The sequence below is a fragment of the Rhinopithecus bieti genome, unplaced genomic scaffold, assembly GCF_001698545.2.
Source record: "Rhinopithecus bieti isolate Rb0 unplaced genomic scaffold, ASM169854v2 scaffold_19603, whole genome shotgun sequence".
In the NCBI taxonomy this organism is placed as follows: domain Eukaryota; kingdom Metazoa; phylum Chordata; class Mammalia; order Primates; family Cercopithecidae; genus Rhinopithecus; species Rhinopithecus bieti.
In genome coordinates, this window is record NW_016809484.1 from 326370 (window position 1) to 342086 (window position 15717).

At 37.9% G+C, this 15717-nt stretch overlaps 1 protein-coding gene across 5 annotated transcripts in view; it reads right to left on the bottom strand.

Moving 5' to 3' along the window:
- Positions 1 to 15717, bottom strand: part of GRB14 (growth factor receptor bound protein 14) — a 136095-nt gene that overhangs the window by 64869 nt on the left and 55509 nt on the right. For 2 of the 5 annotated variants that reach the window (XM_017889526.1, XM_017889525.1), the window contains exon 1: positions 13051 to 13269. The exons of the other annotated variants lie outside the window; for them this stretch is intronic. In XM_017889526.1, the coding sequence (XP_017745015.1) occupies positions 13051 to 13113 (63 nt within the window). In that variant the 5' untranslated portion in view covers positions 13114 to 13269. Of the gene's footprint in view, positions 1 to 13050; positions 13270 to 15717 lie in introns of those variants that run through there. 5 annotated transcript variants of the gene reach the window in all.

Genomic DNA, 15717 nt, shown 5'->3' on the forward strand with positions numbered 1-15717 from the left:
ATTTCTACAGCTCTTTGAAAGTTTATCATCTAACCACAGTAAAATTATAAAATAACTTATAATGTTTCAATATTTTTTCTTTATTATTGTTAATAGATAGGCAATGTACTTGAGTCATGTGAAATATTTTTATATCAGGGTCAGAGTAGCCCTGAATTTTTACATTCTTCTAAATAAGAAACACAGTGTCCTAAGATAACAAGAGACATTTTTAGATATCTTGAATTAAGCAACTCAGTAGTTCCCTTGAAATGAAAAGAATGGGAAGCAATGTAGTCATTATTACTTATTCCAAATCCCTAATTGTTTTTAAAATTTTGCATTTTAAAAACAAAGATTGTTCCAAAAGACCCTAACAGCTCAAGAATATCTACTGCTTTCTTATTGCTATCCTGTATTATTTTGCTAGCTGTCAAATATTTACTAAGATAAAAACAGTATGTAGTTTTGAGAAATCATGTTGCAAGAAAAGCCTCCGATCCTCTCCACTTGTGAGGGATAGTCAAAAACACATTTTCCTTGAGCATGAACAGTACGTGTTAAACTAGTTATAAGACATTACTTAAAACAGATATTGTCACCAATATCAGAATTCCAAGAATTGATTGACACAAACAGGTTTATTCCACATCCTTGTACCCCCTTTCAACTTTATTCCCTACAATCCTGTCCTCTGACTCCAATCCTACATTTGTTTGTTACTTGAAAAAGTCATGCTCCTTCTCAACACAGGGCCCTTGCACATGCTACTGCTTGTGCTGAGAACATGGTTTCCTTACCCTCTACTTTTTCTGCTCCCTCATATCTTAGGATAAACCATTATTTCTGGGAGGAAGCTTCCAAAGACCTCCAGCTTAGGTCCAGGCCCCTTTTGCATGCATGCATGTGTGCAACTATAATTACTATGCGTTGCCCTTCACCATGAGAATGATGTATGACATCAGGGACCACTGTTTTCTCCTCTTTATATCCCCAGCAGTGAGCACAATGTGGGGCACACACGACAATGAAAACAATTCCTTCAGTAATGAATGAAAACATCATGTACACCCCTGCAGGAGACAATATTAGTGAATTCCAAAATAGTAGTGTTGAAACCTCACGGAGTTTGAAAACCTCTATGGGAGAAAAGACACATGTGAACCAAAGAGAAAATTTAGGCACATTTTCATGAAACTTATGGACTGAACAAAGGTGGCTTAGGTGACTGCTGAGAGCCATGTTATGTCTGGGATTCTGAAAGAATAAGGAAAGAAAGTAAGAAAACACCTGTGTGGGACAAACATGAGCAAACACACTGAGGAAGAAAGGAGAAAAAATGCTCAGGAAGCAGTAACCAGACCACACTAAATGGAGATCAGAAGGGCTAAGCTATGAGGACAGGGAGGAAGTATGGGTGCCCGGCGGCCTGAGGAGGGGGTGCCTTCACCTGGTACTGTGGGACACTGATTTCCATCAGTGCAAACTAGCCAGGGGCCATCACAATAGGAAATACTTTTAAAGATACACAAGTGATGGGTAGCTTTTTAAAAAGCTGGCAACGTAGAAATAACTCTTAAAAATTAAATGTTATTTAATAACAAAAATGACAGTTTTACAAGAATATGATTACAAAGTGGTAAGAGAATCAGGATAAATAACCACATGGTGACTTAATCACTTAGGAAAGGATTCAGCTACAATAACAGAAAGTCACTCCTACCTACAATGGGCTAGCCAAATTGAGGTTGATCTCCTTCTCACATTCAAAACCAGGGCAGGCAGCCCAGGGTTTGGTGAGGCAGTTCCATCAAGTCACTCCTGACCAAGGCTCTTTCTGTCCTTTCACAATCTTTGAGGTACAGCTCTTATCATTAAGGTCGCAAGATGGATCATCTCCACACCACCTCTGTAAAAACTCAGTCCTGCTATAGATTTGCAATGATACTACATTTCTGCAGTAAATTTTAGGGTCATGCCTGGATAAAGAGATCCAGAATTAGAGATTCTGTGTTCCTGGGGATCCACAGAGAGCTTCCAGGCGTCCTGGATATGAATTCAAAATGCATAGAAGTGGTTTTTTGGGGTGTTTTGTTTTGTTTTGTTTTGTTTTGTTTTGTTTTTGAGACGGAGTCTCGCTCTGTCGCCCAGGCTGGAGTGCAGTGGCCAGATCTCAGCTCACTGCAAGCTCCGCCTCCCGGGTTTACGCCATTCTCCTGCCTCAGCCTCCGGAGTAGCTGGGACTACAGGCGCCCACCACCTCGCCCGGCTAGTTTTTTTGTATTTTTTTAGTAGAGACAGGGTTTCACCGTGTTAGCCAGGATGGTCTCGATCTCCTGACCTCGTGATCCGCCCGTCTCGGCCTCCCCAAGTGCTGGGATTACAGGCTTGAGCCACCGCGCCCGGCCTTGTTTTGTTTTGTTTTTTGTTTTTTGTTTTTTTCTCAGACGGAGTCTCACTCTGTCACCCAGGCTGGAGTGCAGTGGCGCGATCTCCGCTCACTGCAAGCTCCGCCGCCTCCCGGGTTCACGCCATTCTCCTGCCTCAGCCTCCCAAGTAGCTGGGACTACAGGCACCTGCCACCTCGCCCACCTAATGTTTTTGTATTTTTAGTAGAGACAGGGTTTCACCATGTCAGCCAGGATGGTCCTGATCTCCTGACCTCGTGATCCACCCACCTAGGCCTCCCAAAGTGCTGGAATTACAGGCGTGAGCCACCATGCCCAGCCTGATGGGGTTTAATGATGCATTAATTTTCTATCCAGCAACAGGCTAAAGAGGCCCAGTGCGGTCTCACTACTGGAAATGCCCTACACTTGGCACAGAAGGGAAGTTAGCACTGTCACACTAGATAGCCTGGGGCAGTGACACTGCAGCAGCATGCCGCATCTAGGCTTCCAACCAAGAGAAAAAAAAAGCCTGCAAGCAAGAAGAGACTCAGGACACCTCCTTAAAGCCCCTCCATTCACCTTTATCCTCCTACTCTATTATTTACCTTTTCTGCTCTCCTTGTCTCAGGCCAAGAGCCATGAAGAGCACTCTTTCTTTGGGCCTCCTTTCTTCCTATGAGGCAGAAAGAAGGACTCCAACTCAAGTGGGGGTTCCATTTGACAAAGAGAAATTCAAGCCCTTTCAGTTTGCTCTATTATGTGGCAGGAAAAAAGGGCAAAAGAAACTGCTCGAATTTCATTAAAAAAGAAGGCAAACATTAACAACTAAGTTAGAAAATATCCTAAGCTATCACATACAGACACACACACATGGACATGTTATTTTAAGACCTAAATCCAATATGAATAATAAAGAGAGGTTCAAATTACAAATCCCACACCAAAGTTTCCGATGATTTCATCAAAGCTGTGTTCTCTGAAGTTTCAGTGTTTTTAATACTCATGCAATTCCTGCTAAGATGCCAGCGCTAATTCATCTTTGAAACGAGAAAACCTTTGCAAATGCTAATGCTAATTCATATTTAAAGCAGAACACCACTGGCCATGCTTATGTTGGACACAATTTTATTTCAGTATCTCATTTCAGTTTTTAAGCAATAGTTTATTCCCTGAACAGCCATAAGACATGTCTAAGTGAAAAAGTTAAAAATTGGTTCACACAGTGAGAAAGAAGAACAAGTGGGGGAGGGGTGGAATAAGTGTTTAGAAGAAAGGGAAAATGTGAGGAGAAGAAAGACACTGTTTACTAGAGCCCAAGACACATCAGACTTTATTGCAATTATTGAGTTGTCTGGCATCTATTGAAGCCCTTTTAGGAACTACCTTATTTCATTGATTTTTAAAAGCACATTTTTTTCACATTTAACGTCTCTGAAACCTGGATGTAACTTACCCTTAATGGTATGTTATAGTTTTATTGGAAGTATATAAAATAATGATGCTCCTTACAACTTAAAGTGACATACAATCAATCAAATATGCTATGTTCAACATTCCTGGACATTTGGGGGTATTATTTCATAAACTTATAATAATGTACAAATTTTCTAGATCCTAACATTCCCATGCAGTAACAACACTGAGAACAACAGATTTATACCCACTTTGTAATTTTACTTTTCCTTCATTTTTCTAAATATTTACTTACTTTTCTTATTTTATTTTATTTTTCCATGAGTTATTGGGGTACAGGTGGTATTTGGTTACATCAGCAAGTTCCTTAGTGGTGATTTGAGAGATTTTGGTGCACCCATCACCTGAGCAGCATGTGCTGCACCATTTGTAGTCTTTTATCCCTCACCTGCTCCCTTTTTTCCCCCTAAGTCCCCAAAGTCCATCGTATCATTCTTATGCCTTTGCATCTTCACAGCTTAGCTTCCACATATTAGTGAGAACATACAATGTTTGATTTTTTATTCCCAAGTTACTTCACTTAGAATAATAGTCTCCAATCACATTCAGGTTGCTGCAAATGCCATTAATTCATTCCTTTTTATGGCTGAGTAGTATTCCATCGTATAAATGTACCAGTTTGTTTATCCACCTGTTGATTGATGGGCATTTGGGTTGGTTACACGATTTTGCCATTGCGGATTGTGCTGCTATAAACATGAATGTGCAAGTATCTTTTTGTATAACAACTTCTTTTCCTCTGGGCAGATACCCAGAAGTGGGATTGCTGGGTCAAATGGTAGTTCTACTTTTAGTTTTTTAAGGAAGCTCCACACTGTTTTCCATGGTTGTACTAGCTTACATTTTTCTGATTATTTATATCAGTGAAAGACATGTATGGAGCATGTATAGTCATGAATATTTATTTTATATCAGTGAAAGACATGTATAGAGCATGTATAGTCTTGTAAAAGAAATGGAATCTATACTGTTAGAATCATAAAATACTAAAGGTTAGAAGGGTTCCTGGAGAACATCTACTGAAATCCTCCCATGTCACAAATGAAAAAGCTGAAGCTGGAGTCATGACCTGCTCAGAGACCTCCAAATGGTCACTGGCCCAGCCAGCCACAGATCCCCATTTCTGACTCCCACCTGATGCTGTACTCTTTCCATTCTGTTCGCCCAGTATTTAGGCTGCTTTAAGCTGCTGCTTCTACATGGCATCTTGGATAAAAGTATTAGAAAAATAAACACTAGAGCATAAATAGATGTATACATACATATATCCCAAAGCACCTAGCTTTTTGAGTGTCAAAAAAGGCTGTTTTTCTTTGTTTTGTTTTGTTTTTTCACTTTTCACAGCTTCTCGCTAGAATAATTGCAAATACTGAAATAGCCAGCAGAGGGAGTCTTTATTTCTCAGTTTGTGCAAATAGAGAAAATACCATGTTTCGAAAACTGCAACCTTGTTAAATCTATGGAGTTTCTGTTTGATATAATCACAAGCTTGTGACAAAGTTAATATCTATTTTTTTAGAATTATTAAATATTTGAATGTTTAAGATAAACGATTTCTACATATTAAACATTAATAAGAAGGATTGTGGGGGCATATGTATACATATATACGTATGTGTCACCCCACTAGGAACCTTTCTTGGAACTCAAACTTGAAGTTTTCGCCAGGATTTCAAACAGTAATATCAAATTTTTTCTTCAAATATTGATAAAACTACCCAAGCAAATTTCAGTTTTGAAACTGCAAAATAATAATTCCTGGTATTTTCCCAAACAAAGCCTGAATGTATACGTTCAAATATGCATGTCTGATTAGGAGGCTTTCTGACAATGCTGTTCTTGCCAAAACAAATTTTGAATTCCTCTTTGAGAATTCTCATAATGGCAAGCATTTTTAATATCCTACAGGGGTAGAAAATCTTTATCCTTTCTAGGGGTTTAGAACCTGAAATTACCAAAAGTCTTGCTTCTTTTTTTTCTGCCAAAAAGAGATTATTATTTTCAATATTTGGCTTAGAGTTCTGGGGCACAGCCAGGAGAGCCAGCCCTACAGACTGCCCCAAGCAATAGTCTGAGACCGTTCATTAGCCCAGCTATTTTTAATCAGCCTTCACTGCCAAATGTGGACTATGCATTACAGTGTGCAAAACCATGCTGCCCGGCACCTGTGCTCAGGGAGGTTCAGCCCAGGTGCTCACAGTGGACAGGGGACCCTGGAATCTGCTGTGATCGGATCTTAGACCCCAAACTTAGCATTAGTCATGAGTTTTAGATTCCTCATACTGTAAAATGGGCAGAATGCTGGCAAACTGATAGCACTCAACTAATGTTAGCAATTATTATGATACATTTTTGAAAGCAAAATAAGGCATTGCTGAGTAAGTCCCAAGAGACCCTACCGTCCTGTTGAACTCTAAGAAACTCTGAACTGATAGTTGAATCACTATGTCTTTGAGGCAAAACTGAGAGCACAGCAAGGAAAAACAACCAGGAGAGCAAAAGGCACATTGGCAGAAAAGGTGAGATTCGTCCCATGAAAAGACTACAAGTGAAAGGGCAAATGACTGCGGCTACACAGTGATGAGTGGCTACGGGGTGCTCGTGCCCAGGCAATTCTGAGAGGCAGCCTCCTGTGCTAGGTGGAGCAGAGGCCTGGACCTCAGTCCCGCCTCTGTCATTGATGAGCAAGGTGCTTTGGCAAAGACACTTAACTCTCCAAGCCAATTTTCCTCATCCAAAAATGGGTCTGGCCACCAAGCATTTAGGGTTCTTATGAGGGTTTAAGTGAAAGTGTAATGAATGCTGAACATGTTGTAGCTGCTATTTTTTATTGTGCTGTGTGAAGGGTATACCAAATTGCCCACTGCAGCAAGTTGGAGCTAGATAAAGGTAATGAAAAGGCCTGAGTATTATAGCTTTTCATCCCAAAAGATGAGAAACTTGGCAAAAATGAAGGAAAAGCAACAGAGAGACAAATATTAGGAAGGAAATAGTAGGTCAGTGTCTAAAGAGCTCAATCTTGCCTTTACACAAAATTTTTTATCCAACTAATTGGTAATTAGATACCAGCTTTGTGCCTTCTATGTGCTGGGCACTGAGGTCCAGTGAGGACCAAAAGTAACAAGTTCTCACCATCATACAGCTAAGATTCTATTAATAGTAACACCACTTGCCTACTGAAACAACGTCTTAATACTAGACCTACTTTTATCCCTTTCAAATATACAACCCAGAAGTCCCTGTCTAATACTCCCTAGGACACTGAAAGGAGGAGTAATTAACCACCTATCTTGTATTTAAATCTATGTTCCCAAAGATTTTAACAAAGTATTCATTAGCATATATAGTTGGATTCATTTTTTTAAATTCAAATTAGAGTCCTTCTAAAGTTACAGAAAGGAAAACAGTGGGAGCAAGCATTTGAAAGATATATTGCCTTTCTCTCCCTGGCTGCAACTATGAAGAAAAACCACTTTTTGTTTGACTCATTTTCTACTATGAAATCTTTGGATAACCACTTTAGGAGAATACGGCACAGAAAATTTAAATTCTCAGTCACAGGGAAATTTAAACTCTTTATGAAACTAGTAAAACATGCCATTTCACAGGTGGGGAAAAAGGGAAATTCATGTTCATTAGACTTCTACTGTGTGTGAAATGCTTCTAAATATTTATCCTGTTAAATCCTCACAACTGTTCTGCGAGGAAGCATCCTCATCCCCAAGACAGAGAAACTGATTCTCAGAGGGTTTGGAAAGAATGCTCCAAAAGCCAGGGCACTGGTGAGTGACAAAGCTGAGCTCAAACTCTGGGCTTCCCGTCTCTAAAGCATACAAATAATCTGCTACATCACACTTCCTAAAAACTCACTGCTCAGGAAAAGAAACATTTTATGAAAATGCGAATACCACTCATCTGTGTGACCCCCTTCCTGGTTGAGTGTACAACTAAGTTACTCTGTACAAAAGTAAAAAGGGCAGGAGAAATATCAAGGTTTAGCAAGAATGAGAACTCTGGATAAAAAGCAGTAACAATGCCCACTACCACTTCACTATCACCTTCCAAGCAAACTTAGACCATCTAAACTTAGACCACCATCCATGGCCTTCCACAACCTCTTCTGCTCAGGAAGTCTGCTCCCTCCCCACTTATTACCATACCTACAATCCCTATCCAAGTAATAGAATATTATTTGCTTAAAAAGCATAGCCACATTTCATATCTGGCACCAGAATAATAAAAATCCCAGACAAATATTTACTAAATGTCTAATATGCCCAAGGCACTTGTAGAGGAACTGGCGAGTTACCCACCAATATCCACGCTTCCTCTCTTCCTTCCTGATGAATCCTAATTCTGGTGAGGAGGGCAGTGTGCTACACTCCAGGCCTGCATTTCCTGACTTTCCTTGTATCCAGAGTTGGCCAATAAGACGTAAGCAAAAACTCCTGGTTACTCCACAATAGCATGTTAACTGGTATAAAACTCATGAGCCTGTTCTTGGTCCTTCACATTCTCTGTGCAAAGACTATAAACAGTATGACTGGAAATTTACATTTATCTTTCCATAAAAGGAAAAAGGACCCACACTGGAGAAGAAATAATAGCAAGAAGGAGGTCAGTTGCCTGAGGACATTGTGGGGCTGCAACATTAGCTTTGCACTGATCCTTGTAAAGTGAAAGAAAAATAAATCTCTTTTCCTCCTTAATCCACAGTCCTTTGTGTTTTTTGGTTACATGAAATTACATTCTGCCCATCACTGACAAAACATTTTATTTAAAGATTTCTTCCCTTAAGATACTAAGATCTAGTTGTAAGACCAAAAATCAAAAGACAACTTTTGGAAACCAAACGGTGGTCCAAGATATACAAAAATAAACAAGATAGAGCGATTGAAAGTCATATTGTACACACAATATGTGTCCACAATCAGTGGACACAAGGTGTGTCCACTCATACTAAATCAAGGCACCATGAAAGTAAATGTGAAGCAAAAGAGTCTTAGAACGCTTTAGGATGAGACCACAGCCTGAGCTGACACTTAGACAATATACAGCATTTGGGAAAGCAAATGAGCCTGGAGTTCTCTATAGGCTGCAGAGCACAATCCTGGCAGCAGAAGTGCAGAGATACAGATGTTAAAAGCTGTTTGAAGCACAAGGAGGCAAAAGACATGCTGCAGTGAAGCCTTCAAGGGAAGCTGGGCAGGCTGAGGGCGCCCTGGAGCACGGCAAATGCTAAGGAAGTTTGGACTGATTTTGTACATGTTTAAAAGATTCTGGGGAAAATAGTGATGTGATGATATGTGTTCTTTCCTCCACTAAATCACTTTTAGAAAATCAAAGCAATGTCTCTAATTGTATGAGGAAAGAAATGACTATAACATGAACTATTCTCTTATATGAATGGGGAATTAGATCTTCTCATAAATGGCATTGCTCCATATTACACTCATGAATTCACAATTTTCAAAAGGATTTGAATCTTAAAAAATATATATCATTAAAAGTATCCCTTTTTTTTCTCTGAGATTTCAGAAGATACTTCAGGATCTTGTGTGCTTATGAACATCTCCTGTAATTGTGGCATGGATGAAGAATGCAAAAATGCTTGCAAACATAACTTAAAAACAATGTTGGCTGAGTGCGGTGGCTCACACCTGTAATCCCAGCACTTTGGGAGGCCGAGGTAGGCAGATCACGAGGTCAGGAGATGGAGACCATTCTGGCCAACATGGCGAAGCCCCTTCTCTACTAAAAATACAAAAATTTAGCTAGGTGTGGTGGCACACGCCTGTAGTCCCAGCTACTCAGGAGGCTAAGGCAGGAGAATCGCTTGAACCCAGGAGACAGAGGGTGCAGTGAGCCAAGATGGTGCCACTGCACTCCAGCCTGGGTGACGGAGCGAGACTCAATCTCAAGAAACAAACAAATAATCAAACAAACAAAAAATGTTAACCTGATAGAGACATGAAATATGCCTAACCCACCGAATCAGGATATGGACATAAGGTTTTCTGACCTAGTAATGTTTCTATAAAAGAATGTGAATTTTATATTATACTTAGTTTGTACTTTACAATACTTGAGCCTTATGTTAACTCTCTGGGACCTTAAAATGTTTTCTTTATGTAATGTGCCAATCTGGAGTTCCAGGTATAAACTTTCTATCACACACACACACATACACACTTGGCTGCTTACAATTGCTTTCTGAATAAAATGTTTTCTATGCTAGAGCATAAGGGAGTTGGTGGAGGTGCAGAGGAAGATGAAAGGATTTGCCTAAGCTAATTCCAGACTTGAATGGCAATTATACCCACCATAAGGCAATTTCATTACCATATTAATTTCAGGAGGTAACATGTATCTAGGAGAAGCATATTGGAAGTCACAAGATCTAGATTCTATTTCTAGCTCTGCCACTGACCTTCTGGGTGACCTTGCATAAGTCACTCAACACCCAAGAGACTCAGTCTTCTCATTTGAAAAAATAAAAAGCTACAACCTAGTGCTGATCTGAGAAAAATGTGATGCAGTAACATATTCATTCACAATGTTTGCTGAGGATGTGATTGTTTCTGAGGCACATGAGGAAGTCTTCTTCACCAGAACCTTAATTCACTTAAATCAGAGAAATCAGATTCTAATAGAATTTGGAAGTGAAATTTTTCTTTCCAATTTACTTGATAGAGAATCTACCAAAATACCTTTTTTCTCAAAGATCAAGGCATACTTTCTCTGCTACAAAATAGATCTATATCACATGAAGGGCCACGTTTAAAATTCAAGTTCCTAATCACTACTAGAGACTCTTACAGCCACTTGGATCAGACACACTAGATGATACGAAAATTACTCCCTATTGCTATGGAGCATTTTCAGAAATGCTCTCAGCCTTTTAAATGATTAGGATTCCATTTGATAAATTATTTGTCAAGGGCCACTCATTCAGGATGAGCAAACTTTACACCAAACCTGTGGAAAAAGCACCTGCCTTCATGGGAAAATGAGAAGTTGCTCCCCAAATTCTCTGAAAAATGCTTGTGCTGATTTATAAGATCATTTAAAATTATGGCATATATGGAAAATAAGTTAATTACAAGTATGAAATAACTTATGTTGGAAGAAAAAATTAATCATGGTGTGACCAGAGCAGATGGATGATTTTTAAATCAGAAAATACTCAACTCCTAAAATAAAAGATATTAAGATTTTCAGAACAATCAAGTAGACAAAAATAGGTCTTTTGGGAGTTAAAATATCAGGAGAAGCAAATAACAGTGTGCTAAATTATATAAACACCTAAATATGTGCACTCACTGAAAAAAATAGCATAGATTTGAGTCTAGGGAATTTTGACTTTTATAAATATCATAATAGAAACTTGACAAGAAGCTTATTATTAAAATACCATCATAAATCACAATGATGTGACCATTGGCAACTCAGATGTAATATCAATAATAACCACAGCTTTCCAGAGTAATCTTGTTTTCCTACTCATCAGACAGTGCTCAAAGTTATTTTTCTATCCAAGTTTTGCCATAATCAATTTCTCCTAGACTAATTGTTCAAACTCCTTGAACATTATAGCATTCTTTCCTAATGTTTTATAATCTCTCTAAAATAATAAAAATAATTTACATACTTTACTATAACCATGAAAATATAAAATATTTGGTTCACAGCATTATAGACACAAATAAGACTGAAGATATTATCTACTGAAAACTCCTCAGTTTGTTATACAGATAAGGAAGTAAAGACTCCAAGAGTTTACTGGATTTGCCCAAAGTCACAGGGCTAGTAAATGGAGAGTCCAAATAGTACACTTTCCATCATACCAACATGTCATCAAAAACCAACCATATGATAGAAGTTTCTTAGTCAATGTAAACTGCAATATTAACTGGATAAAGAAGAACTCAAACATGAGAACATAGACTTGATAAATGTTAATATGCCTTTTCACATCCTTGGTGAGTCCACAAACCTATATTGTCATTATTAATGCACTGCTAAGCCCAATTCAAAATAAAAGTTAAAGCCCAAAGCAAAATATTTTTAATTAAATTTGCTTACAATTAGCAAAAGGCCTCAAGAAAGATAAAGAACTCATGCTGGCAAAATTATCATGTAGCTGTTCCAATGCCAAATAAAATATTCTCAGTAAATAAATGGTTGACTGGATAAGAAAATAAGCTGAAAATCTAAAATTAAAATAGTAAAGAGACACTTCCTTTTAAAAAATATAGCCACTTTAACTGTTAGATTTGCCATGTTTCAAATAAATTGCAACATGACCTTTGACTTAATGGAATGCACTGATAGTTAAAAGTTAACTATTAAAAGTTGAGTTCAAAAATAAACACTACAGTTTCTAGTGTCACCAAAACCATTTGGAAAGCATATTGCCAAAACTGAGTTTTAGTGCTTTCCTTCTCAATGTGACAGATTCGATTCTTTAAGAAGTCCAACGCAATGTTCTTATTTTGGAGATTTACAAGAGAAGTTTACTGTGGCTACATGACATGGTTGCACATACCACCTTGTAAAATGCAACGCCGTGAATGATACATAAAAATAGTCTTTACAAAAAACTAATAAATAAAATATTTTCACCCACAGGATTGACTGCATTAATAATTAACAGAAAGCCCTTTAACAGGGGAATTTAATGGAAAGTTTTTCTTAAGCAAATATGCAGAAGCTCAATAGAAATGGGTAGAAACTTGAGAATAAACTGGTAACACATGTTTAAACAGTAAAATAATTGTATAGTCTATTCAACAATGAAGAGATTCATATATTATGAATTATGGTGAAACAAAGAAACTATTCCTTAGTGAACAAATATAAGACACAATTGCAGATTTCCTACTGAACTTAAAACAAAGAGGCTTGAAGTTACAGTAGAAAGACAAAAAAGAAAAAGTTTCAATACAGTCTCTAAATCCCAAAGACCTGAAATCGAGATCAAACTTCTTTTAGATGAAAGTCTTTAACTATAGTGATGTTCTAGTGCAGTATTACTTTTCCTAGTTCAATTCCAATAATATGTCCTTTAATTTTACCTACAACTTTAATGAATTACAGGTTCTTTCAAGGGTATGTAAGTAAAGCTTCCTATGTATTAATAAACACACAGTAACAGGGGAAAAGTAGCAAGAAAATTAAAGAAAAAAAGGAAAAAGAAGTCACATACCCTTTTCTCTAGAATTATTGGCGTTATTGCAGGCAGAGTGACTCTTCTTGCACTCAAACTCATGCCTGCTCTTCTTAGAATGATCCTCTCTTGTAGGTCATGGACAAAATAAAAGAAATCTTTTACGGGAATCTCAAGGCTCAGTGCAATGAAACAACTAGGAAAGTAACAAATGTCACCCTGCTTATGTGATTCCAATCTACCCAAAGCCAATTAAGGATGGCCGTGGGACAGGACAAGGCAGCAACCAATCAAAGCCTGGAAAACCCCGCCTTTGTCCTTGGAAACACATTCTGATACTTTTGTTTATGATATTTAAAGAACCAGATTAACAGGCATCTAGTTCGCTCAACTTTTTTTCCAAAACAGTGCAATTCAATGCCATCTTTGTTGACCAGGCAGTTATGTCTTTACTAAAGCATTTCAACATATGGCAGATAAGAAGTTGTTTACATTGGTCTATTTAAAGTATATAAATACATTAATGAACTAAATTTACTTATGCTATTCATAAAATTGATGAAGAGATCAATTGCAACATACCCGAGGCACAAAAAAATAATCCTGAGGTTAGAATTGGCACAAAGTGTTAATTTCTATATTATAATAAAATAGTTTTAATATATGTTAATATCTTTCATTTCCTAAACACTAAAATTTTTGTATTATAAACCTTCCAGCTATCCTTGATATCACACGCTATTAAATATTATTTTAACAATAAACTTAAATAAGTGTTAAATACAAAGAGAGAATTAAACTACAACATATCAATCTCGAATACTTATGTTTTAAAAAAGCACAAATGTGTGTGATGCAGCATATTTCATTCCATTAAAAGCATTTAAAAAAATAACCACTGCCAAAGCTTTCTCAAAATTTTAATGACCATTTTGCATTTCTTCTCATAAAAAACTGAAAATTTTATTCTAATGTTTCTAGGGGAGGGAGGCGGGAGGAGGTTTACAATGGAAAATATCTATAACTAACAAGAAAAATTTCAATGAAGTCTAAATAAAAAATGAAAGAAACACGCAAAATGACAAAAGGATTGCAATGTTAAAACTAACTGAGCTTTTACAATTGTAAAATCTCTTCTGCACTGACATCTGGACAAGCTTTACTGAACTGCTCAATGCTCTTCAACCCTGACCCACTGCCTTCAGCAGGAGAAGAACTCGTAATTTCTAGATTACAATGTGATTGTTGTAGTAACAATGCAAAACGCAAGATTCTCAGCAACACAGACACAAACTTTCCATTGCATTATCTTGACTGCTACTAGGCAGGATTCACTTTACTGCTTTACACATAAGTGGGTTTAATATGCATGGTGAGCTCATATTCCTCAAAAGAAAAAAAGAGACACTACAACTCCAAGGTTCCCTGCTTTGAATTTCAAAACCAAAACTCCCTCAGAATGGTAGTTGAGAGTGGCAGTAATGTGCTTAATATAAAAAGTCACAGATCTAGTTCGGAAGAATTAACTAATTTGATCCTTATCCAGTTAGGTTTATCATGATCTTTTAAAAGAAAATTACCAGGAAAGAAAATATCGACTAATACAGCGATGGGGGGTTAGCATTTGTGAAGCAAAAGATTCTGTTCTAACCTTGAGCTACTTTTCAGCAAGCCAACAATAACAAAGACCATGGTAACTAACAATTTCAAGAAAATCATCCATAATATTTGGCCTTATCTATCTTCTTTCCTCAATTTAGCCTTCAAATATTACAAAGTGTTATCTCTGCATCCTGGCTAACATTGTGAAACCTCGCCTCTACTAAAAATACAAAAATTAGCCGGGCGTGGTGGCACGTGCCTGTAGTCCCAGCTACTCGGGAGGCTGAGGCAGGAGAATTGCTTGAACTCGGGAGGCGGAGCTTGCAGTGAGCTGAGATCGCACCACTGCACTCCAGCCTGGGCAACAGGGCAAGACTCCGTCTCAAAAAAAAAGTGTTATCTCTGGTCTCAGATTTTACTGGGGTTCCATCATAATGAAAGCAATTCATTTCACTAAATTATCAAGCAAAGTACTATTTGCCAAACCCTGTATCAGGCAGTAGGAACACACTATCGTTAAGACAGTTAAGGTCACTGTCTCGTAGTGGAATAGGGATATCAATTTTTAAGTTAAAGTATCCCATTCAGTAGTAAGCTAAGACTAATAGTGATTAAATGCTAAGCATCAAGAGTGCACCGAGGTAGAAGCAACTGCGCAGTAGGGGTGAGATCAGAGCAGGCTTCAAGGAGGAAATGGCATTTGCTTTGAGAAGTGACTAGAGGGGAAGAATATGCAGAACTTGAAAACTGATGTGAACACAGGGTGAAGGTCTCAAAGTTTACTCTGAGGTTTGAAGTCTAGATGATGGGGAAGTTAGAAATGCTGTTTTGTATCACACCATAGAGCCTATTAAACACTATTTATAAAATGAATGCTTCAAGTCAAAACAGTATCCAGGTCCTGTACACACTACAGTGCAATATATACATGCCCTATAAGGGCTTAAAAACACTTAATAGGCCGGGCGCGGTGGCTCACGCCTGTAATTCCAGCACTTTGGGAGGCTGAGACGGGCGGATCACGAGGTCAGGAGATGGAGACCATCCTGGCTAACACAGTGAAACCTCGTCTCTACTAAAATACAAAAAAAAAAAAAAAAAAAA